At 34.8% G+C, this 26588-nt stretch overlaps 1 protein-coding gene and 1 non-coding gene across 2 annotated transcripts in view; one reads left to right on the plus strand and one right to left on the minus strand.

The window, feature by feature from the left end:
• GABRB1 (gamma-aminobutyric acid type A receptor subunit beta1) overlaps window positions 1-26588 on the plus strand; it is a 394151-nt gene that overhangs the window by 258456 nt on the left and 109107 nt on the right. Inside the window, exon 5 of the mRNA XM_019025638.4 lies at window positions 19156-19238. Coding sequence (XP_018881183.1) covers window positions 19156-19238 — 83 coding nt within the window. The remainder of the gene's footprint in view (window positions 1-19155; window positions 19239-26588) is intronic.
• Window positions 4816-4919, minus strand: LOC115934499 (small nucleolar RNA U13). The gene has a single exon (XR_004070290.1). It is a non-coding gene; the product is annotated as a small nucleolar RNA U13 (small nucleolar RNA).

Below are 26588 nucleotides of genomic sequence, written 5' to 3' on the forward strand. Positions count from 1 at the left end.
GTTGACTCTTAGGTTTCATTTCTGGGAACCAAAAGGACACACCAACCTTAAGTATCCTAATGAGATACACTACTCTGGCAACATATTTTACCCGGCTCTGTTAAATAAATCCATTGGATATTATAGTAGATTACCTCCGAAATGGTTCATGGGCAATCAGTTTAAAAAGATAAATTCATGTGAAAGTATAAAACAAAATGGATTAAAGATTTTAATGAGACTGGACATGGTGGCTCACACCTGTAATTCTAACACTTTGGTAGTTCAAGGCAGGAAGATTGCTTGAACCCAGGAGTTCAAGACCAGCCTGGACAATATAGTGAGACCCCCATCTCTACAATAAAAAATTTATCCAGGCATGGTGGTGCGTGCCTGTAGTCCCAGCTACTTGGGAGACTAAGGTCAGGGGATCACTGGAGCCCAGGAAGTTGAGGATACAGTGAGTCATGATCACACCATTGCACTCCAGCCTGGGCAACTGAGCTAGATTCTGTCTCAAAAAAAAAAAAAGATTTCAATTAACCCATTAATTAATGAGAGATTTATTAAGATGCTACAGCTCATTCAAAGGAGAATCCAAGGACTAGGCACGCTGAAAAGACATAGTATACTGAAAAAACATAGCATACTGAAAAGCACTTACAAATATATGCAAATTGGCAAAATTGGCCAGTATCCACAGGGCAATAATCAATTGCAACTGCAATTCTACAGGTAGAAATTTGTTACTTTTCTATCATTTTTAAATAATGTAGAGAGTTCCAAAATAATTCATAGACAGTGAAGGTGAGATAATTTTGACTACTAGACATCTGGTCATCTTTTTGGTTCATTTCAAAATCTTTCACAATTTTTTTTCCTACAGAATGAAAGGTAAAGCCCTTTCTAAGTTACAAATATAAAGAAATATAGAGTGTTTATAAATTCGGATCTGTACTTTGCCACAGATCAAGATTAAACATAGCACAAAATTCATGGTCATATGTTTCCCTCCTCTGATATACTAAGATTTCTCTTTTGATCCAACAATTCCCAATGTACAGGGGAGATACTGTGAGGATTTAAAAAGATAATATATGTAAAGTGCTTAGTACTGTTTCTTCCATTTTCCTATTTCTAGTTGCTGTATTAAATGTAGCATTTATCTATAAAATGGAGCAACTTATTTATAGAAAATTTGAATGTGAAATTTTAGGAAATGACTCAAGAGAGGAATGTTATTTTTACTTACTTTTATTAGAAAAACCTTCTATTTTCATAAGTGATATTATAAGTTCTGCATATTTCTGAATATATAATTTACTGTAAGACTACTAATAATTTATATAAGATTCACAAATATTAACTTAATAAACTGCATTTAAATATTTTTAAATATACAAAATTCAAGAATCCTTTGCTGTGACTCATGTTTTTAAACCCAAATTATGATGCATAAGGAATATTCAAAATTAGGCTTTATGTGTTTATTGTACAATATTTTCTTAATTAACAATTAGGTCTAAAAATAAGATTTTCAGGGTACAAGATCTTGAATGTACTCAGTATAATAATGATCGCTACTAAAATGTAGCTCTAATTTACGCAGTTCTTGTGTAATAGGACTTCACAATTTGTTTATTCGTTTAAATAGGCAAGGTACCAAAAGAGCCTTTCATTCAGATTAATTAATTACTGGAGTTAATTGGAACATTCAGGTTCCAATTTCAGGTTACCATAAACCTGAAAATGTTTATCATGACTTTTATTATTCTGAAGTGTAATGGTCACAGAAATTAACTATGTTTAATGTAACCTAGGCAAAGTTCTATGTATCATTTCCCTTGTTAAGAAGTACATTTTTTAACTTTAACAATGTATGTGCTATGTGCTCACATGTTCTTTATGAATACAGTGTATTTAGGGGTTTGTTTTGTTGTTTTTAGTTAGAGAGGTGGTGGTAGGAAAGGGAAGATGAGAAGAAATGCACATTTATTTACTCTGAATTTCTAGTTACTAAAACTTTATTTTAAAAAGTTTGACTACTATAAAAAAAGCACAGAACCTCTGTGCATTTTGTAATTTATTTGAAATTGATTTCTAGAAATCACAGCCTTCTTGCAGTATAAATGATGTATTTCTACACAAATGGAAATAAACATGAATAAATTTGCATTATTAATCTTTAATAAAGAACAATGTTGATAGTTTAAATTACACTTTAAATGTTTAAGGTGAATGTTGAAGGTGTGCTCTCTCTCTCTCTCTCTCTCTCTATATATATATATATATCATTCTAATAATGCCAATCAAAAATATATAAAACTTATATAGGAAATAATATCACGTTACTTCTTGTGACAAACTATTTTTGAAATATCTTTCTATATGTCCATGTATGTTTCAGTTTTAATGCTTCTCTAAACATTGCTTTATTTTCTTCATTTTTTAACTCTGTCTTGAAGGTACAAATATAAGATCAGATTTATTTAAAGTTACCTTTTTATCATTTATTTTTAACTGACAAAAATTGTTTATATTTATTATGTACAACATGCTATTTTGAAATATCTATACATTGTAGAATGGCGAAATTGTTCTAATTCACATATGCATTACCCCACATATCATTTTTTAAAAATCTACTCTTTTAGCAATTTTCAAGAATACATTATTATTAACTAGAGTGACTGATTATCTCTCTAATCCCCTTTCCCCACCCAGTCCCTGGTAACCAGCATTCTATTCTCTACTTCTATGACTTTAACTTGTTAGATTCCACATATGAGTGAAATCATGTGGCATTTGTCGTTCTGTGCTGGGCTTATTTCACTTAACATAATGTCCTCTGGGTTTATCCATGCTATTGTAAATGACAAGACTTCCTTCTTTAAGACTGAATAGTATTTCTTTGTGTATCTGTACACCATGCTTTCTTTATCCATTCAACTGTTAATGGACACTTAGTTGATTCCATATCCTTGCAATGAACATGGGAATGCAGATATCTCTTCAACAGACTGATTTTGTTTCCTTTGACTATATACCCAGTAGACGGATTGCAGGATCATATGGTAGTTCTATTTTTAATGTTTTGAGGAACTTCCATCCTGGTTCCATAATGGCTGTACTAATTTACATTCTCACCAACAGTGTGCTAGGCTTCTCTTTTCCCCACAACTCACCAACATTTATTTATCTTTCATCTTTTCGATAATAACCATTCTAACGGATATGAGGTAATATTTTGATTTTAATTTGTACCTCTAATGATTAGTGATATTGAACAATTTTTTCATATACGTGTTGGTTATTTGTATGTCTGCTTTTGAGAAGTATCCATTCAAATCCTTTGCCCATCTTTTAATTGGGTTACTTGTTTTCTTACTATTGATTTGTATGAGTTCCTTAGATATTTTGGATATTAACCCCTTGTCAGATGTTTGGTTTGCAAATTCTTTCATTTCATAGGCTGTCTATTATCTCTGTTGATTGTTTTCTAAACAAATTGCTTTTGACATAATTTTTCCAGTTTACAATGTTACAAATGGAAATTTAGCAAATTTAGATGATATTTGAAGTACAAATTGGATTGTGATCAAATTCACAATGGGTTGTAACACTAGCAGTGAATCAGAACCACATGACTTCATTTATCTTCCCCTGGATTTTATGTATGGAGCTACTAAAATCTGCCAGAACATATTAATTTTTAATTGTTCATGAAGTTAGCATTCTAATGACAGTAATCAAAATGATGTTTTAATGGTTAAAAACAGAAATCCTCTTGTACCATGTGAATACTTCCTTTTCTCATAGAAAAGTCCAGCCACTGGTCCACTCACTTAACATGGGAGGAAACTCAGACATAGATTAATCACTGAAGGCCTCATTCATTTATTCTTTTGGCAAGGACAGTCATTTTGTTTCTTGAAAAGAAACCAACATTTTGTACTTCGAGGCCCTAATCTATTTGTATTCTTAATAGCAAGAGAAGAGAAGAAGTGGGACCTTAACCCATGTTTATGCTTAGACTATTCGATATGTATACCAGTGTTTTAGCCGCTTCTCTCTCAAGCCACAAGGTGTCTAAAATTTAACAATTGAGAGTTCCTAAAATATCTAGCTTAATTTGAGCATACTTTTAGTAGTTTCATGGCCCTGGAAATTGTCCAACTGACAATGATCTGTAGTTGTTTATTTAATCAATGGACTCAAAATGATTTTTAATGAGAATTTAGTCAGGAGAAAGAAAATGGATCTTTACCGTGAATATATTTTTCAAGCAACAGTGGCATAATTTTTTAATGAAGACATCACGCTGGTTGTCTTCTTTCTTCTTTAGAAAAGTAACGATTTCAGTGTTTCCTTAATTTCCATATTAATTTCATTACCTTACACATCAATTCTGTGTCAGACACTGAGCTGGGCCCTAGTAAATGGTTCATTATGAGATCATTTCCTATGGGGTACTTACCATCTATTCAGGTGGAAGTCACACAAGAAGCAAGTAATCAAATAAATAAATGCGTAATTGCAATAATGAGAAATGTGGAGAAATATGTGTCAGTTTCAAACACCAAGATCCGTGTAAGTTGATGAATTTCTTCATTGAAGGAACTCATTTTGAAAGATCATAATCATCACCCAGTATTAAATACCAATTAGGCATAGAGTCAATGTGATGGAGAGATAATCTTTGTGTTCCTTTACCTTTCCTGTTGTAACTCAAACTGGGGACAGGAAGGTGGCTATGCCCAGTTCAAAGCAACATTTAAAATAAGAGTGTAAGTGGAGATATTTTGGGATATTTGGGGATATTTTTCTTTTTTAAAATATCAGAAAGGTAATGTGCTGACCTCATAACAAAGTTTGAGAGAGGCATGTCTTACACATGTGTGTGAAAATTAAATCATCATGCTCACGTACTACAAAAGGATCTTCATTTGAGGATTTATCTGTTTGTCTAAGGATATCAAATTGGAAAGTAACAAAGAGGTTAAAAATATAACAACATGTTGCCCTATTTGCTTCAGCTTCCTTTAAAGAAAGAACAATGGAAAGATAGACAAAAGATGGAATGTAACAAACCTGCACATTCTGCACATGTATCCCAGAACTTAAAGTAAAATAAAATAAAATAAATAACACAATTGACAAGAAAAATAAAAAGAAGGGAAGGGAAGGAAAAAGAAAAGAGGGATGGGAAGCGGAGGGGTGGGGTAGGAGGAAGGGGAGGATTTAAGGTGGGAGGGAGGGGAACAGTGAGAAGAAGGTGCGGGATAGAGATAGAAGCTGCGAAGTAGAGATGGGAGGTGCAGGGTAGAGATAGGAGGAAGGGAGAGGAGAAGGGAGGGAGGAAAAGAGGAAGGAAAGGAGGGAGAGAAAAAGGAAGAAAGGAACCAAGGATGGGAGGAGGAATTTTAGATTAATCCAATACCACCTTCATCCCATCCTCTTTTTTCCTTCCCCTACCTCTCCCTCCCCAGAGATAACCACTATTCTAAAATTACTGTGTATCCTTTCAATGTGTACATTTTTAAAAATTTGCTACCCATATGTGGTTCCCTAAGGCATATATGCTAATGTTTCATCCTTATAAAATTTTAAATAAATGTAGTTTTTGTAAGCGTCTGTTCTTTTTTTTGTTTGTTTGTTTTCCACACAACACTATGTAAGACATACCCATGTTCATACATGTAGACCTATTTCATTCATTTTAAATGCTGTAAAGTAATCCAGTGTATATACACTAGAGGTGTGTATCCATTTAGCTTTGCTGGACCATTTTGGTGTTTACTCATTTTCTTTTACAAGAAGTGCTTGAGGAACACCTCTACTTATGTTTCCTTGTGTGTAGCGAGTAGGGAACTAGAAGTATAGTGGCTGAGTCAAGAGGTAATCACTGAATCAATATGTTGTCAAAATATTTACCATGGTGGATGTATCCATTTATTTTCTCACCAGAAGTATGACTCCTAATTTTCCCAAAGGGACACAAAAATCCAATGTCACCAGACAATGTTGGCCAATCTCAGACAGCTAGAAAATGATCTCTCATTATATTAATTTATAATTTCTTTGTTATAGAAATAAATCGTATTTCTTATTTTTAAAAAACTAGTGTTTTGTTGATATATTGACCCCTCCAGAATTTACCTATTTAACACTGGACCTATAAAAATGAATAGAAAATAAAACTAATTTTGTTTTGTAGCTTTTAAATGTGGCCATTTTTAGGGATTTATGCTCACAAAAGCACAGAGACAGAAATCATGTTTTATTGTTAGTATGATATCTGGAGTGCTCAATTATTAACTTGAAAATATACAAAATCCCCTTCCTATTTTTGTCTTTTAGAATATATGATCACCTCTCAATTAGCTTGATTTTGATGGTGTTCATTGTGAACTCTGAATAGCAACACAGGCCTTATTTTAATTTTTTATTTCTATAACTTATACCTCCTTCCAAAAAAGTTTAACAATAAACCGTAAAAATATATGTCAACAAAGATATTAAATTCAACAACACAAATTTATTCATCTAAGTAACCGAATAAGACAACAGCAAAGTTAATCTATATTGTGATACTTTTCATTCCTGCCTGATATTTAATAAAATATTATTATTGATATTCTTTTAGTCATAAGTTGATATATTGATATATCACTAATAATTTTGGTATCTAGAGAAAGAATAGTTTCAAATTCAGCTTGTAAACAATTACATTAGAAACACTTCATTCTGTTAGTAATTAAAAAATTTAAATCACAAAAGTACCATTTTTCATCTATTTAATGACCAAAAATATTACAATATCCAATTGAGAACCAGTGAAGAAAATTAATAATATCTTGCATTATAATTTAGCACAATCCTTGAAGAAAGCATTTTTGACATACACATTTTTGTATCTTTGGATATAATAATCTTATTTATTAGATTCTAGCTAGAGAAATAATCCAAAATGTGGAAAAATAATATATTCATGAAAATGTTTTAGCTTCATTTTAAACTGACAAAATTGAAAGCCACCTAAATGTTCAATTTAAAGCATACTGTTTCCCATTGAAAAAATTACAATCCTGATGCCGATGAGGAAAAGGTATCTGATATAAAGATTCAATGCGAAGGAAACAGAATCCTAAGTATGATTACAAATATGCAAAAAGTCCACATACATAGGGGAAAAATGAAAATACATACTACAATGCTAATCATTGCTCTAGAAGTAGCATTTCTCCACTAATTTCAGGATATTTGTTTTCTTTATTGCTTATTTGAATAGAAAATAAATGTCCTGGGCCTGCTTTTATCACCTTAGGGAGCTGGGAATTTTGCACAATTTATTCTTCTGTCCTATTTGGTTTTGGTTTTGTTTGTTTTTTCTCAGCATAAAGCTATTGTTCTCAAACAACACAGTATCTTAATGCTCCATCACTCTTGAATCTTACTTTACTCCTTGAGGAATACCACTTCAAGACGACTGATTACCTTTCAGTAAATGTGTCTGCTCTTTGTTCTAGGAAAGAGAATCATGTGGCAAAGCAATAGAATTGGTTTGCAAATAAACCAAAAAGGTAGTAACTGTGAAGGAGATTCATGTATTTGCTCAAGCTCTTCCTTCTGTCTGAGTCTTGTTTAGTTATCCTGTACTTATGATTCCAAGTCAGAGCATTCCATTCCAGGTAAACATTTTCTTTGGCTTCTATGTTTATTTCAATATCTAGGTTGTTTCTGAATGCTTAGGGCTTGCTACTGTTTTAAATTGTTAAGAAAAGATACCACACTTGTTCTTAGCCAAAAGACCAAGAAAGTATTGCTATCGTTTCAAGTCCTGGCAATTTGTCCACTACAGAAATTCCTAATAATCAAGACGATAAGAATAAAGATGCTTTAATTTGAGAGGGCAGCCTCATTTTATTTCTGCAGTCTAATACATATTTCAGCTTATTGGTTAATAGGAAGTATTAAATATGTTATAAATTAAATGCATACTCTTACACTTCATAGACATATGTGTATAATGATACAATTTAGGAAAAATAGTATGTCTTGAACTCAGCCAGACATTCATGGTAAAATATGACTCACCCTGATACTGGAACTTTGACATGAGCCTGTTAATTACTATTGTTCTATTCCCTATTAATCCTTTAAAGTTTTTTTTTGTCCACCCTCAATCCCCTACTCTGATTTATGGACTGCTTTTCATATTTATAAAGTGGTTCATGAATCACCCTGCCCCAACAGAAGTGAATAATAATGGGCCCATTTATGCAACCTTTGCTGTGTAGCTAATTAGCTGAAAATGACTGCCTGGGATTGCACTGAGAAGAGTGTCATTAGCATTCAGCACTAAGTCTACAAAAGAGAGGAGGGAAAGAAAGCAGAAATATGGAATCAAAAAATAAGAATAGCAGTGAGAATGCTATTTACTCAGTGTGATTTTTTTAAAGCATCCTAAAGAACATTTAATGATATCTCCCAATAGGTGAATTGTTAAGTAAGTCACGGGGTATAGTATCCATTAAAATTATGTCCATGGAGCATACCTAAGACTTAAGAAAGTTCTTACCTATGGGTTGACCAAAGTAGCAAATGAAATTGCTACATGCAATATAATCTCAATTTTGAGGAGAAAAGAAATTAATAATAAAACTGTGATAATGTCATTATGGGTCATTTTTTCTCTTATCTATAATTTTCTGTATTTTCCAAATGTTTTAATATGGCCACATGTTAATCTGATAATGTATTTGTAATAGTAGTGTTATATGCATTTTTTATTTCTTTGGAAGCATATTGACTGAAAGTGATAGCAGCTACTGTTAATCGAGTGCCTACTGTGTATCAAGCATTGAACTTGTACATGCATATAATAACTCTCTTTTCTTTCCTGTTCCATACCACATTCCACCTGCATCATACCTGCATTCATGAATTATCATAAACCTAGGTTGAGGCATATTTTGTCCAAGTTGCCACCAACCAAATAAGTATAGAACTAAACTGTCTTGCATTGCAATCCTGAGTGATATTTAGGCTTTCTTAATAATGTAAATATTTATCTGATGTAAGAGCTCTGGATTTCTAAAAAAATGGCAAAGGTAATAGTTCCAAATGAGAAATAAGCACACCTTACCTATTTTATAAAACAGGTAGACAGTGGCTCCATCTTCTCTCTTGAGACCTTACAGTATTAAAATATATACATATATATGACAGCATGAATATGTAGCTGGATGTTTTTAATTGCTGTAGCCAATGCTTACAGTATTGCCTGATTCCTGGTTAGTCATATATCATTTTATACTCACTATGTATTTGGTAATGAATGTCATAAATTACTGACAACTAAATTAATACTAAAAATATGGTAAGGTAAACTTTTAATATTTGTGCTTTGTTTAACTGCTCATGGAAGAAATGTTACTGAAGCAAATCTTCTCTGCTTAGATTCATCTGGCCTAACTACAATAACTGGAGAGAACTTAACCCTTGAATCTAGTATATCTGGGTTTGAATCTCAGCATTACCATAGACTATGTAAACTTGGAAAAATTTATTAATACAGTTAGATGTTAATTTTCTTATCTTTGATATTGGAGTGGAAAAGGCTTCAACATAATAAGGCTATTATAAATAATAAATAATAAATAATGCACGTGTGGTAAAATAATGCTTTCTCCTCCAAAGATGTCCATGTCCTAAATTCTCTGGACCTGTAAATATGCTACTTCTCATGGCAAAAGGGGCTTTGCAGATGTAACTAAGATAAGGTCTGTGGCCAAGCACAGTGGCTTACGCCTGTAATCCCAACACTTTGGGAGGCTGAGGTGGGCGGATCACTTGAGACCAGGAGGTCAAGACCAGTCTGGCCAACATGGTGAAACCCCATCTCTACTAAAAATACAAAAATTAGCTGAGTGTGGTGGCGGGTGCCTGTAGTCCTAGCTACTCGGGAGGCTGAGGCAGGAGAATAGCTTGAACCTGGGAGGCAGAGGTTGCAGTGAGCCGAGATCGCACCACTGCACTCCAACCTGGGTAACAGAGAGCAACTCTGTCTCAAAAAAAAAAAAAAAAAAAAAAAAAAAAAAAAACATGAAAAGAAAAAAAAAGATGAAGTCCGCCAGACGCGGTGGCTCACGCCTGTAATCCCAGCACTCTGGGAGGCCAAGGCGGGTGGATCATTTGAGGTCAGGAGTTCGAGACCAGCCTGGCCAACATGGTAAAAACCCGTCTCTACTAAAAATACAACAACAACAACAACAACAACAAAAATACCGAGCGTGGTGTTGCATGCCTGTAATCCCACCTACTGGGGAGGCTGAGGCAGGCGAATCTCTTGAAGCTGGGAGATGGGGGATGCAGTGAGCCGAGATCGTGCCACTGCACTCCAGCCTGGATAACGGAGCGAGACTGTCTCAAAAAAAAAAAAAGAAGAAGATAGTCGGTTATCTTGGAATATCTTAGTGGGCCCAATGTAATCACAAGGGTTCTTATGAAAGGAAAGCAGGAGAGTGAGATGTGCTTTGAAGATGGAGGAAGGGTCCATAAGCCAAGGAATGAAATGCCCCCTAGAAGCTGAAAAAGGCAGACAAATAAGTTCTCTCTTAGAGCCTCCAGGAGGAACACAGCCCTGCTAACACCTTGATTTTAGGACTTCTGATCTACAGAACTGTAAGCGAATAAATTTGTGTTGTTTTAAGCCACTGAGCTTGTGGTACCTTGTTACAGTAGAAGAGGAAACTAACACTGTATGTGAGGTGCTTAGTACAGTGCCTGTCATCTAGGATTCTAACATAATACTAGCCAAAGTAACTCTGCCTCTTTAGATCTAGGTAAAAGTAGCCTGAACCCGCAATCCATTATTTGTGGGAGTCCAATGCCCTCTCCGAGATTGCTGAGGCTTTCCAAAGGGCTTATGTAATCTCTGGCTTTGAATTGCTTCAGTTTATAGACTACTGTTCCAATAATGCTGTCAGGATAAGAAGTTCAGCCCCTTCCCAGTATTCCAAGTATAAAAATAAAACATTTACCCAAGGCTTGTGTGTGTGTGTGTGTGTGCGCGCGCGCGTGCATACAGGCATGCTTGGTGTGTATCAGGCTTTGAGTAAATACAGAAAATGTATTATGATTGCACCACAAAAATTTTAAAATTAAATATCAATATGACCGTTCTTTAAAGTTTTTTGCTACTCCAACATTTTGCTTCCTCACACCTAAATTCCTCTTAAATCTCACAAAACGGTTTATCTCCTTTGGTTTCCTTATCATTTACGTCTCACGCTCCCAGGATTTCACCTTCAAATACCAATGTATTTTTCTAAACAGACTAGCCAAAATCCTGTCACAACTATGAAGATAATGCAAATTCTTTTCACCCTATTGCACTGAGCAGTTAATAAGTATTAGCTGCAAAAAAATCTATGTACTCTTTAGTCATAACTTAGACTAACCCATCCATCTTCTCTCATCAGTTTCTTTGAGTAATGTAACTAACATGAATTAAAGGTGTATCCAAGAGGCTAAACAAGCCATTCTTCAAACACTCTATTGAGTGATACTGATATCAATCTTATAACAGCTACTCACTCTCAATTTCACCAATATTAGGAGTATAAATAGGGTTCAGGGATTTTCTTTCACATTTTTCTTTCATACAGATTCTATTAAACTGTACAATTATGTTATACAGAGATGGGGTTTAAAACTTGGGAGTTCTTCCTGATAAAATTCATGATTATAGGGAAACCTCAACTGAGCATACATAATTTGTTAATTTAAGTTCACATTGCTATTTGCAAATGTACCCTCTCCATGTGTATATGTGTGCACACGTATGTATTTGTGTGTGTGTATAAACCTAGGTTTCAAGATACTTATGGGCCAGGGCTTTTGGATTATGTTTTGTCAGCAATTAGAATCATGCCACCTTCAGACATTAAATATACATGATTTGCTATTACAATGACTCCTAAGGCCAATGACCATGCATCATTAACCTTAATAAATGAATACTACAGTGACATGATTTCTGTTCATTCCAAAGTATCATGAGACCACAGTTTCTAACTAATAGCCCATTATAGTGTTCTGACCTAACCTTCAAAATGTCAATAAATTGGGATTATAATGTAATCCATTCTAAATGTCTTTGAAAGAAGACAGATGAATGTTATGCTGTCATGAATCTACCTCTGGGAAATCTCTCTGCAGAAGAACAGTCAGTTAATGCTTTTGCCTTTAGCTGGTTTTACCATCCTATACTTTCATTTGCTATCCACCAATAAAAATATTTTCACACACCAGAATGAAAATCTTGAGTTTAAAAAACTAAAGACAGAATTAACAATTCAATCTTTTCAATTTATAATCAGCCAGTTTCAGCCACAGCGTGAGTACATTTCCATGTGGATGTGTTAATTAATGGTAGAAGTGACTAACAACTGTAAAGCAGTCATATTAGGCAAGGAGAACAAATGGAAATACAAGAGCAATCATTCTTAGAGATACTCATTGTTGCTTCTCACCCAGAAGACAAGAGAGCTGAACAGAACTCTGCCCAGGGACATCTCTCTTTTTGTTGATGATCTGGGGAATTCTTGCTGAGCAATTTTTTCTCACAAAGAGCTCATACACTCAGCTCACTTAACCATAAGCATTACAGAATCTAGAAATGCCAAACTCTTAAATCAGCAGAGTTCAACACTCTGTTACACAGATTTCTATAGCCTAACATAGATTCATGAGTATGTGCTTGTGTGGGAGTCCCTGTCTGAGTCTCAGTAATTCCTCCCTTCTCAGAGAGTCCTGTGGGTCTTTGGTGACCATATTTGTATTTGTGTATTAGTGCTGTCCTCCAACCCTTACTAAATAGTTGTGGGAGAGTTGGTACCTAATTCAAGTTAGACCAGTGAAATCCTCCTGTGAGTCTGAAATGTGGAACATATATATCCCAAGATGGAAGTTGTTTCAGTACTTTCCAAAGGAAATCAGATGACTTTTTAAGAGTAAGTTCTTAGAGCTATTGATTTCTTCTCTTGCTAAGTTGTGATGATTACTCAATTCTCTTTAATATTATATTGAGATTTGGGAGGAATAAAAGTAAATTGGCCCAGGTGATCATAGTTTAAAAAACAATGAGTTATGGTAAAGTCTTGGTGTGACATATAGTTTCCCTAGGTGATATCATTTATATTCCTTATAACTATTGATTGTTGAGTAGATTGATCATAATGGCTAGCAACAGTAAATTCAGTTATGCTTCCTAAAAGTTGGGTTTTTAAAAAATTACTCACAACTCTAAGTACCCATACACATGAGACATTATTTGTAGACAATGCTAAATTGGCTATGTAAACTACTTTGTAAAAGCTATTGTAATTCACAATTCTGAATCAATGGTTCAATATTATATTTCAATGCATGTCCTGATTTAATAATGGAGTAGTTAACTAACCAGATGACATTTTTTCTGAAAATGGACTAAATAAAGTGAGATGTGCTGACCAGTGGTGCTCAAATAATACTCTCAAGTATCCCTAAGGCTTTTTCTTTAATGGTGCCACAAATATTGGATTCTAATTTTATTTAAAACTATTATTACTTTTTGCTGCACACCTACAACCATCTGATGCTTGACAAAGTTGACAAAAACAAGCAATGGGGAAAGGACTCTCTATACAATAAATGATTCTGAGATGACTGGCTAGCCATATCCAGAAGATTGAAATTAGACTCCTTTCTTACACCATAGTTCTTATTTTTCATCCACATTTAAACAGAAAATCAGGATGCCCTTATAATCACATCTTTTCTAGAATCATGCTTTAGAAAATCATGTGCGGGGCCATCCAACTCAAGATGGATTAAAGACTTAAATGTAAAAGAAAAACTTTGGAAGATAACCTCGGAAATACCATTCTGGACAGAGGATCTGGCAAAGATTTCGTGATGAAGACAGCAAAAGCAATTGCAACAAAAACAAAAATTGACAAATGGGACCTAATTAAACTAAAGAGCTTCTGCACAGCAAAACATCATTAGAATGTTGTTCATCAACAGAACAAACAGACAACCTATAGAATGGGAGAAAAAATTTGCAAACTACACATCTGACAAAGGTTTAATATCCAGAATATATAAAGAACTTAAAGAAATCAACAAACAAAAAATGAACAAACCCATTAAAAGTAGGCAAAGGACATGAACACCTTTCAAAAGAAGACATACACGCATCCAACAAGCATATAAAAAATGCTCAACATCACTAATCATTAAAAATGCATATAAAACCACAATGTGATACCATCTCACACCAGTCAGAATGGCTATCATTAGAAAGTAAAAAAATATGAGATGCTGGTAAGGTTGCAGAGAAAAAGGAAAACTTATACGCTGCTGGTGGAAATGTAAATTAGTTCAGCCATTGTGGAAAGCAGTTTGGTGATTTCTTGAAGAACTCAAAGCAAAATTACCGTTTGACTCAGCAATTCCCTTGTTGAATATATGCCAAAAGGAATATAAGTCATTGTACCGTAAAGATACATACACACATATGTTCATCTTAGTATTATTCACAATAGCAAGGGCATGGAGTCAACCTAAGTGCCCATTAACAGTAGATTGGATAAAGAAAATGTGATACATATACACCATGGAATACTACACAACCTTAAAAAAGAATGAGATCATGTCCTTTGCAGCAACATGGATGGAGGTGGCAGCCGTTAGCCTAAGTGAACTAACACAGGAACAGAAAACCAAACACCACATGTTCTCACTTATAAGTGGGAGCTAAACATTAAATATTAATATATATGGACACAAAGAAGGAAAAACAGTCACTGAGGCATACTTGAAGGTGGAGGGAAGGAGGAAGGTGAGGATCAAAAAACTACCTATTGGATACTATGACTATTACCTGGGTGGTGAAATAGTCTGTACACCAAATCCCTGTAACATGCAATTTACCTGTATAACAAAACTGCATATGTACCCATGAACCTAAAATAAAACTTAAAAATATATATAATAAATATTTTAAACTATAATAAGAAGCATTACACTATCACCTGTCCTATGTTACGTTCTTAAATGTCTTAGGTGCTTTTTCTATTGAGGTAAAATATACATATATAATTTACCATCTTTACTACTTTTAAATGTATAGTTTGGTGGTAATTAATATACTATATGCTTATTTTTCCTTTCCTCACTCCCTTTTCTTGGTCTTTGGTAACTACCACTTTACACTCTATCTTGAGATCCATTTTTTTAGCTCTCACATGTGCATTAGAACATGCAATATTCGTATTTCTGTGCTTATTTCAATTAACATAATGGCCTCCAGTTCCATCCATGCTGCAGCATACGACAGGATTTCATTTTTATGGCTGACTAATATCCCATTGTCCATATCTACCACATTTTCTCTCTCCATTCGTCTGTTAATTGGCACTTAGGTTGATTCCATATTTGGCTATTGTGAATATGTTGCAATAAATATGAGAATGTCCTATGCCCCATGTTAACACATTCAAGATCACTATATTAACTTGTGCTGCCAGGTTAAATTATGCAGAGCATTGAACACCAAGTAAAGCTTGCCTTTAATCCATCATTAAGTACTTCTAGAGACCAACCATTTATGGGTGTTCCTAAACTATTTGCAGTGGTATCATTGACTATAAAGGTGATTTCTTGGCACAGGAGTTGGGGCTGTTGTTGTTCCTGTTTTCCCAATTCAGGGTAGCCTTTGCTTGGTTATTTAAGAATTTAGAAGCAAGTACTTCACTATTTATAAGGATTTTCTCAATGCTGTATAAATAAAATGCAATAAAAAATAAATTGGTAATGAGAGAGGCTTAAAACCATAATTCTCATCATAATCCCTGCTTTTATATGTATGTGCCCATTAAAATGGATCAACATTAGAACTTACAAGGTGATTTTATATTAACAAAATATGGCTTTTATTTATTTCATTTGTACTTTACATACTGAGGTCCCTTATCAAATTTGTAAACCATCATTGTAGCAGGATGTCTTAACCTTGGCACCATTGACATTTTGGAAAAGCTAAGTCTTTGTTGTTGGGGACTGTCCTGCACATGGTAGGATGTTTAACAGCATCTCTGGGCTCCATCTACTAGATTCCAGTTTCAAACTTTTAGGTCCAGATATATTTCCAAATGTCCCCAGTGAGGCAAAATCATCTCTGACTGAAAAGCATCAGCTAAATTGTAGAATCACAGGACTTGCCACATTTTGGTAATTCCCAGAGAATATTCCCCTCTTGACAATTTTTTAATTCATAAGAAGCTGTTAAACAAAGAATATGGTAAAAGAGTATAGCAGACAAATGAATTTTTAATATTTATTGTGGGTGTTTTATTTAGGGTGTTTGAATCACTATGAGACTGAAAAAAAGAATGTTGCAGAACTGTATTTTTAGACAACAAAAGATATTCATGATGTATTAAGTGAATAAATTAATTAACCCATATGATCATAGGAACAGAAAGCATAGTGTTTTGTAAAACATTTTGAAAAAAAATTTTAATTAAACTTGAAAATTCCTTTTGCTCTGATGTAATGCTTAAATAAATTCAAGTAAATTAACCAATGTCCTAAGAAAGGCTTCAAAAGGTATGTGAAAATGTTCATATCTGTGAGCTTTCATCTTTCATAATGAAAGCCAAAGGAAAATTGGAAAGAGGTAGGGTTTTTCTTTTTCCTTTAGGAAAAAGAAGTCTTTATTGCTGATAGTTTAGCGCAAATGACCAAAACAATAACTCACCTTAGAAGCCTCAAAAATACTCTGATATATATATATATATATATATATATATATATATATATATATATATATATATATATATTCACGTACGGTGAATCATCCTTGTATCCCAGTAACAAATCCCTCTTAGTCATTGTATATAATCCTTTTAATGTGCTATTGAATTTAGTTTGCTAATATTTGTTGAGGATTACATTACTTTCATAACTTATGTAACAAATTTATCATTTGCAGTAGCCATATTTTAATGATATCCCAGTAAAGCTATTAAAATATTTTGTGACTAAAAATTTTAAAGATAGGCAGATTGAGTTTGAGTCTTAACTTTGTTGCCCATAAGTGGTGTGAGTTTGCATTAATTAAATTATCTTTTTGCAGCTCAGTCCTCTCATTAATCAAAGCACCTACTACACAGCATTGCTGTGAGAATTAAAAGAGATAATGTATGCAAAGCTTTCAGCCCAGTGCCCCGTACTTAAGAAGTGCTCCCCAAATGATGATCACTATTATAGCTGTTATTATCTCATGACCCTTTCCATTTTTATTATCACCTTAGCAATGTCTGTGCTACTATCTGCAGAATTTGTGAATGGGAGGAATCTACATTATACATAAAAGCATATCTTCCTCTCTTACTGCAACAAAATACAACATCATCATCATCATCATCAACAGCAACAACAACAAAACCAGCCTTCTGTGACTGATGGTGCCTCACACTTCCCACTATTAGGGAGATTTGTAAGATTTATCTCTGAAACTCTGGTCCACTTACATTCAGCAGGTAGCATATAAGCAGGGAAGAAACACTATCCTAGGATGAGAGTTAATACCATATTCACCACTCCCAGTTGAGCTTTTGTGTTTATTCAAACTCAAGGACCCTAACTCTACATATCCTATCTGGACTTCATTATCTCTCCATTTTCTCTTGCCTGGGATGTTTTTCTGGTCAGTGAAGTGTGAGAGTAACTGAAATTCAGATGGTAAGTCCACATTTACAAGTTTTTGATTCACTTTTGAATTGACAAAGAACTTTTAAAAATGTAACAGTCCTCCCCATAAAGTGTAATCATAAGTTAAACAACACAAAAATTCAAATTAAATGGTTTCTTTTTTATCTTAATCTCCAGGAGCTACAATTTGAAATTTTCTAAAAATACTCTATGCAAATAGAAGCACAGCTGTGTCTTCTTAGGGAGAAAACCTCTCAAGATAGTAGCCTACCACACACACTACTCTGCACCTTGCTTATTTTCTTTAACGATGCATCATGAATTTGCTTTTGTATTAATAAATAATAAGCTATCTTTAAAACTGTACTACAATTGTGTGGAAATGCCATAATTTATTTTCTAATCATCCTTTTGTGGGCATTTGTGTTGTTTTCCATTTTATTTTTTCAAATGAAAGGGCTCTGAATATACTGTAGTACTTTATGTACACAGCATATGTACTGTACTACAGTATACTGTATAAGTGCATATATACATACACACACTGATATATTTACATATACATTTACTTGTATATATATGCATAATTTCTCTCCCTCTCTCTGGGAGTTCAGTACCATGCTGACTAGCAGGGCCAAGAGTGAGCACTCTTGCCTTCTTCCAGATCTTAGAGGAAAAGCTTTAATTTTTCTGTATTTATTGAGATGATAGTGTGGTTTTTGTTTTATTAATGTGTTGTATCACATTGATTGATTTGTATGTGTTGTTGATTGTTGCATATCCATCCTAGCATCCCAGTAATAAATCCCACTTGGTCATGGTGTATATTGTTTTGACATGCTGTTGAATTTCATTTGCTAGTATTTTATTGAGAATGTTTGCATCTAATTCCATCAGGGATATTGGCCTGTACTATTCATTTCTTGTATTGTGTGTCTGGCTTTGGAATTAGAGTGAAGCTGGCCTCATGAAATGAATTTGGCAGTTTTCCCTATTCTATTTTGTGGTACAGTTTAAGAAAGGTTAATATTAGCTCTTCTCTGAATGTTTGGTAGACCTCATCCATGAAACCATCTGGCCCTGGGCTTTTCTTTGTTGGAAAGTTTTTAATCACTGATTCACTCTCCTTGTTCGTTGTTGGTTTGTTCAGATTTCTATTTATTATTGACACAGTTTGGGTAGGTTGTATGTTTTTAGAAATTTATCCATTTCCACCTGTCCATCTAGATTATCCAATTTGTTGACATATAATTATTCATAATAGTTTCTTAAAATCTCACAAAATTTTGATGCCTTGTTTCTGCCTTGTTACATGTTACAATCATGTAAACATGATTTGGGGCTAGGAGCCTGGAAATGAAATGTCATCACTTTTGTAATGTTTTCTTTTTTCTCTCTCTGCTCTATCAGAATCACAACCACAGCTGCATGTATGATGGATCTTCGAAGATATCCACTGGATGAGCAGAACTGCACCCTGGAGATCGAAAGTTGTGAGTTACTTGGACAGGGGAATGAAAAAGAGGGATTATTACTTGACCCAGTTGAATTCAACTTCTCACTGAGTTAATTAGCACCGGGATTTTCTAGCTGCTCTTGTCTGATAAGTTTTCAAAGGGTTTATATTGGTGGCTCAAGGGTCATTTCAATGAAGTTATCATTTTGAACAATTAGGAAAAGTTCACTTATTTTAGCTCAACAATTTATAAACTCATACTTTCTCCTTCTCAGAGCATAGTTTCTCCCAAAGGCTTCCAATATCCAAGCTGCATTAAAAAGAAAGGAAAGACATTTTAATATGAAAAGAGTTTGTGAGATTGTTTTGGGTTCTATCATCTGTTGACCTAAACTATTGTAAATTGTCTTTTAGAAAAACATTATGTTGGTGTCTTGTGTGAATAATGTGTCTTTCCTCATGAAAAGAAAAAGATGATAAATTGCACTCATGGGGCTTATGCTTTGCGCCAAACACTTAATGGTTTTTAAGTCTAGTGACTAATTTTCGTTTGTCCTCTTGGGCTGCTTTTTCACTGATTGTTTTCTTTTTTTTTTTTTTTTTTTTTTTTGAGACGGAGTCCCACTCTGTCGCCCAGGCTGGAGTGTAGTGGCGCCATCTCCGCTCACCGCAATCTCCGCCTCCCGGGTTCACGCCATTCTCCTGCCTCAGCCTCCAGAGTGGCTGGGACTACAGGCGCCCGCCACCACGCCCAGCTAATTTTTTGTATTTTTAGTAGAGACGGGGTTTCATCGTGTTAGACAGGATGGCGCTTTCTTAACAATTCAAATATTTTAGTCATGAAGATTTAGTCTGATTGGCTATCTTTTGTGATTATTTCTCAGCCATCAGCCTGTAGGTATTTGAGACCATTAATTGTGAATACCAAAGCTAAGCCATTTCTTGGTTTTCAGAGGTGCAAAAAAAATGCAGTAGCTAATCAGATCATTACTATAGTACCACTTAATGTAATGTTAGAAATTGACAGATGTTTATTTAGATCGTCTAAGATACTTTCTAGATCTAAACATTAAGAAAGTAAAGGAAAATGGGAAAATTCCAGGTGATTCTATAGTATTGTTGAAGAGTAGTGTCTCATTACTGAGCAATTACATTAACTTTCTAGTTCCACTGTATATATGGAAATAGATGAAGGTGTTAATGTAGATATAATTACAAGTTTACACGTAGACATTGACCTACTACCACTAAAACCTAGAATGAACAAGAAAATTCATGAATAATTCTCTAATCAATATTCTAATTTTAAATCTCATTATATAAAGAAGTTATTAAGTATTGAAAGGTGTTTATATATAAAGTATTGATGGTAACTTTTGGTTCAGATATCAAAAATGACCACATTCAAATCATAGGAATGAACTATGTAAACCCAATCATATACTAGTAGCTAATAACATTTTATAAATAAGTCAGATCATTAGTTCGACAAGTAAATCATTACTTTTGGAACTGATATAGAAAGAGAAGGATAACTCATGGATTGCCCATACATATTAGTTGTTTGTTACCCTTGAGCACTCTTCCATTGACTTTGTGATTTTTTTTACCTTGGCTTCCGCTGGAGAATATTGACATACAGCAACCTCTTGAAATTCCAAGACCTTATGAATTGTATCATTTGCTTAAAGGAGCAATGAATTTTGACAAATACTTGAAATTGATTCTGTGTTGTAAATTGTAAGTTCTAAAATTATCAACACTTTCTCCCAAAATGCATATTTTATTTATGATGGATACTGAGTTTTTCTATTATAGGTTGATATTTTTCTTTGTTTGAAGATTTCTTTAATCATATTTTTAAAAGATGACTTTAAGTCCATTTAATATAACATATAATGATCAAAACTATAAATGAAGCAGAAATTAAATGTCACTTTTGTGGGGAAGGGATGAGGGAAGCCCAGGCACCCAGATAGCCCAAAGTAATCATCAAATATGATGTCAGATAATAGGTGGTGACCCAGGCATATGACAATCATTGAGGCAGTTCAGCAAGATGCAACTAGTTGTCTAGACATATAGATGAAGACAGTAACTGAGACACTAAAATAAGCTGATATGTACAAATTTGAAAAGAAGGTAATTGTCATCAAAGTGATCCAGCAGCTGGTCACAGAACTACAATTCCTAGATACTTACCTAAAACAAAGCAAAAACTCTTGACTGTAAGAATTTGGATAATGAGGAGTCTACAGAGGCAGGAACTTAGGAGAAAGATTTGCATGACTAAAGCTGGGTATTATATAACACTTTGTGACATAAGTATTTGTAACAACACTTGAGAGATGATATACTTGAGGCTCAAAGAAGTAAAATAACTTACCCAGAGTCACAGGGCAAAAAAAGTAATGGAGTAAAAATTCAAGCCCAAGTGTTCTTCTCTTCATCATGGAATCCTGAATCGACAGGTGAGTAAGGGACCATGGCATCAACAATTAGAAGTATAGGTTTGTCACGGCGGCTCACACCTGTAATTCCAGCACTTTGGAAGGCCAAGAAGGGTGGATCACCTGAGGTCAGGAGTTTGAGACCAGCCTGACAAATATGGTGAAACCCCATCTCTACTAAAAATACAAAAATTAGCCGGGTGGTGGCATGCACCTGTAGTACCAGCTACTCAGGAGGCTGAGACAGGAGAATTGCTTGAACCTGGGAGGCAGAAGTTGCAGTGAGCTGAGATCATGCCACTGCACTCCAGCCTGTGTGACAGAGTGAGACTCCATTTCAAAACAACAACAACAACAACAATAATAATAATAATTAGAAGTATAGCGTTAACTGGAAACACTCTTGGCTAGGTTGGAAATGCTGACTCAACCAAAGACTGGTCTGTATTTCCTAAACTATCCCTGATAAAGTTCAGTATAGATCCCAGAAGCTGAATTTCGCTTTTAGATCAAGGGTCAAACAACTGCAGCTACAGAGAGAAGGTAGCTTGTGGATGCAGAAAACCAGGCAGGCCTTGATTCTATTGATGTTACCCTTAAAAAGAGAAGCTTCTGATGACAGCATAATTTAACTTCAACATTTTACTTAAAATGAATCCCTTATTAACAATAGATAAACCAATGTAGAGTTCCTAAATGTTAAGAATAATAATTTTAAAAAGTGAATTAGCATACGCCAATGTGGAGTTTCAATGAGCTTTGCTTGTTTCTACCTAAGTACATAATCAATATGTTGCTAGGTTTTAATAAATACTGAATAGATTATTCATCTATTTTTTAACTTTTCACAAAGAAACATGTTATTTTCTGAAACAGCTCTTTCTGACTTGACAGTGTATCAAGACTATACTGAGCCTTAAAGTGATTACAAATGAGAGGCTCTAGTGTCAGTCGGGAAATAAGAATGATAAAGTAGACATCCCACTGATGTAAGATTGAACCAATCGTATGTTTGTGACCAAGAGTGGAAACTTTGCCCGCATCACAAAATCCACTAGTTCGTATGCTCTCCCATCACAATCTCAAGGCTGGCAAACTGTTTTCCTTGGTTGGGTCCTTTGAGACAAATTAAAGATGTTTTGTTTAACTTGATGTCATCTAATCAAGTAAAATTGAAAAAGCCATAAAGTCTTGTTAAATTGAAAGTTTGCTTGAACTTGGAGCAGATTAATAGCTCTGTAGCCCTGGGATGCCATAAAAGGAGTTAATGGCATATACAAAAATCAATCAAGGAATTTAGTCTAAAGCGTATTTGGAATTTGAAATCAATAGCAGTATCATGTGAGGGTTTGATAGCCACAAGCATCATGGATATGGAAAGAGCTTGGAGTAATAATGATGAAGGAATCAGGTAGTGCAGATTAAAAAAGATCCGGACCTTAGTCTCATCCACTCATTTACAGTAGATGTTGTCACCTCACCACACCAAAATAATAATAATAAAAGAAAAAGCCATTTCAGGCCTGAAATCTCTCATTTTCACTTATCTTCTTTAAACTTTCTTATTCTTCACCACCATTCCGAGTTAGTTCTCTGTATTTCACAGGAAGATGTGTTTCTATTCCTTTCTTAGGCTGGCCCTGCCCGCTGTGCTTATAATTCCATCTCTTTCTTCCTCCTCTGGAAATTGATTATCTCTAGTCCACACACATACCTCACCCCTGAGCTCTCAGATCCTCAATCCTGCCCTGTCTACCTCTTTTCTCACAGCCTGTAAACAAGCTGAAAACTCTTCTCATCTTAAAACACCTCCACTCTATCCCCACATTTCCCTGAAGATTTTTTCCTAATCTCTCTTTCTTTTTCTCCAAAGTACTTGAAAGGATAATCTATATCTGTTGTCTATTGCCTCAACTTCCTTTCAACCCACTGCAATCTGGCACCTGCCTACCCACCTCCCGCCTCTGCTAAAACTGTTCTCAGAAAGGTCACAAAGGACCTCTTTACATTCAATCTTATGCTGTGGCTCTCAGGTTTATATCTCCAACTGAGATCTCTTCTGAGCCCCAGATTGATGTACTAGCACTCTTCTTGGCATGTCTGTTTTGATGTTTCAAAGGCATCTTGAGTTTAATTTGCTCAAAATTTTAATCTTGATTTTTCCCTTTCAAATGAATTTCTTCCTCAGTCACTTCAATCTCACTATCCGACCATAATCCTGGGATTAATTGTTAACAGCTCCATTTCTCTCAAACTCCGCTGATCCGTTCTATTGCAAGTATCATCTATTCTACTTGCAAAATATTTATCAGGCCTGTCCATTTCTCCCCCGCTCTATTGCCACCAGTCTTTTCCAAACTACCATTACTTTTTACCTGGAGCATTGTAGCTGCCTTTTACAGTCTTCTTGCTTTCACTTTTGACTCCCTCTAACCCAATTTCTGCCCAGCAGCCACAGTGATCTTTGCAAGATGTAAATTGGATCATATTATTTCTCTGCTTTAAAATATTCAGGCCAGTTGTGGTGGCTCACGCCTGTAACCCCAACACTTTGGGAGGCCGAGGCAGGCAGATCACAAGGTCAGGAGTTCAAGACCAGCCTGGCCAACATGGTGAAACCCCGTTTCTACTAAAGATACAAAAATTAGCAGGGCATGGTGGCATACGCCTGTAATCCCAGCTACTCGGGAGGCTGAGGCAGGGGAATCATTTGAACTTGGGAGGCAGAGGTTGCAGTGAGCTGAGATGGCGCCATTGCACTCCAGCCTGAGGGATAGCCTCAGACTCCATCTCAAAAAAAAAGAAAAAAAAAAATCAAAGACTTCCCACTACACTGGTAAAACTGTCCACTTCTTAACTTGATCTTCAAGCTCTTGTGTGACTTGACTTTCCTCATTATCTTCCTCATTATCTTGAATCCCATCTGTCACCGTTTTCCTCTTGCTTACTGTATACATTACTCCAGCACAATAGACTTTGTTTCTGGCAGACTATATTTTCTCATATCCCACCATCATAACTTTCTCGTTTCTTCTGGCTGAAATGCTTTTCCCCACCATAGTTCTTTTGGCTTCCTCTTCTCATCCTTCAGTCCTCACCTCACATGCCACCTTCGATAGGAGGCTTTCTTGAGACTCCTCCAATCTAAGTTAGGAACCAGTAGTTATTCTCTTTCAAAATTCTTTTTTAGTTTCCCATTGCTATTGTCTGAAAGTTTGTATCCCTCAAAAATTCATATGTTGAAACCTAGCCCCCAATATAATGATATTAAGAAATGTAGCTTTTGGAGGTGATTAGATCACAAGGGCAGAGTCCTCATGAATGGGAAAACAGTAGTCCCCACTTATTTACAGTTTTGCTTTTTGTCTGAAAATATTAAATGGAAAATTCCAGAAATAAACTTTCATCCGTTTTAAATTATACCCTTGATTGGAGCATGATGAAATCGCCCACGATCCTGCTCTGTCCTGACTGGGACATAAATCGTCCCTTTCTGCAGTGTATCCACATGTATATGCTGTCTATACTTCCTACCCATTAATCATTGACACCATCTGCTCCTGACATCATCATGGCTTGATGATCCAGGATCACCCAAAGCAGATGATGCTCCCTTTGATATATCTTCAGAAGATCAATAGTAACCAAAAGCTATGTCACAATGCCTACGTCATTCACCTCATTTTATCTCATCATGCAGGCATTGTATCATCTCACATTACAAGAAGAAGGGTGAGGACAGTACAATAAGATATTTTGAGTGAGAGAGATCACATTCATGTAACTTTTATTACATTATATTTTTATAACTATTCTATTTCATTATTAATTATTGTTAATCTCATACCATGCCTAATTTACAAATTAAACTTTATCATAAATATGTACATATAGAAAAAACATAGTATATGTAGGGTTTGGTACTATTTGCAATTTCATATATCTACTGAGGGTCTTGGAATATATATCCTGAAGATAAGGAAAAACTACTACAGTGCTCTTATAAAAGAAGCTCTGAGATCTACCTTGCCCCTTCCACCATATAAGGACACAGCTAAAAGGTACCTTTTATGAACCAGAAAGTGGGCCCTCACCAGACACTAAAATCTGCCAGTACATTGATCTTAGACTTCCCAGCCTATATAACTATGAGAAATAAATGGCTGTTATTCATAAATTACCCAGTTTATGGCATTTTGTCATAGCAATCCAAATGAACTGAGACATCTATATCATAGTAGTATTTGTTTCCATGCTTGTTGTTTCTTTCCGTCATAGATTATAAACTTCCTATGAGGGAAGGGATCATTGTTTTGCTCACCATTCAATCACTAAACCTAGTCTAGTACCTGAAAATAAATATTTGTGTAGTGAATGTATGCTAAATTTCTTGGCTTCAAACTTTTCAAGTCATTTGACTTTTAGAATATAAGTCTAGTTTAATTTTTTCAGATGAGATTTAAGAAGGATATTTTTACTTGCAATAAAATATAATTTCATTTATATATTCATTTATATACTTTATACAGTCTTTCCTTTGTATAATTTTATATTAATGTTTTAAGACCATCTCAGCTGGGCACAATGGCATGGGCCTGTAGTCCCAACTATCTGGGAGGTTGAGCTGGGAGGATCACTTGACTCCAGGAGTTTGAGTCCAGCCTGGGCAACATAGTGAAACCCTATCGCTTAAAAGAAAAAAAAAAAGAGTAGGATCTCTTAAAAGAAAAAAAGAAAAAAAAAACTATTTCAAAAATTATAAAAGTGTTAACCAACAGCCAGGTAAGGAAAGATCTAACATTTATATTACTTTAGGAATTTTGAAGGGTGGTAAGTGTAATGAAACTATGAATTTTTTTGTTGTTGTTTTATCATAAGGCATTAACTATGTTCTTCCTACTTACACTACGACCAAGTTTTCAGACAAAGGTAACACT

The sequence above is a fragment of the Gorilla gorilla genome, chromosome 3 (assembly GCF_029281585.2).
Source record: "Gorilla gorilla gorilla isolate KB3781 chromosome 3, NHGRI_mGorGor1-v2.1_pri, whole genome shotgun sequence".
In the NCBI taxonomy this organism is placed as follows: domain Eukaryota; kingdom Metazoa; phylum Chordata; class Mammalia; order Primates; family Hominidae; genus Gorilla; species Gorilla gorilla.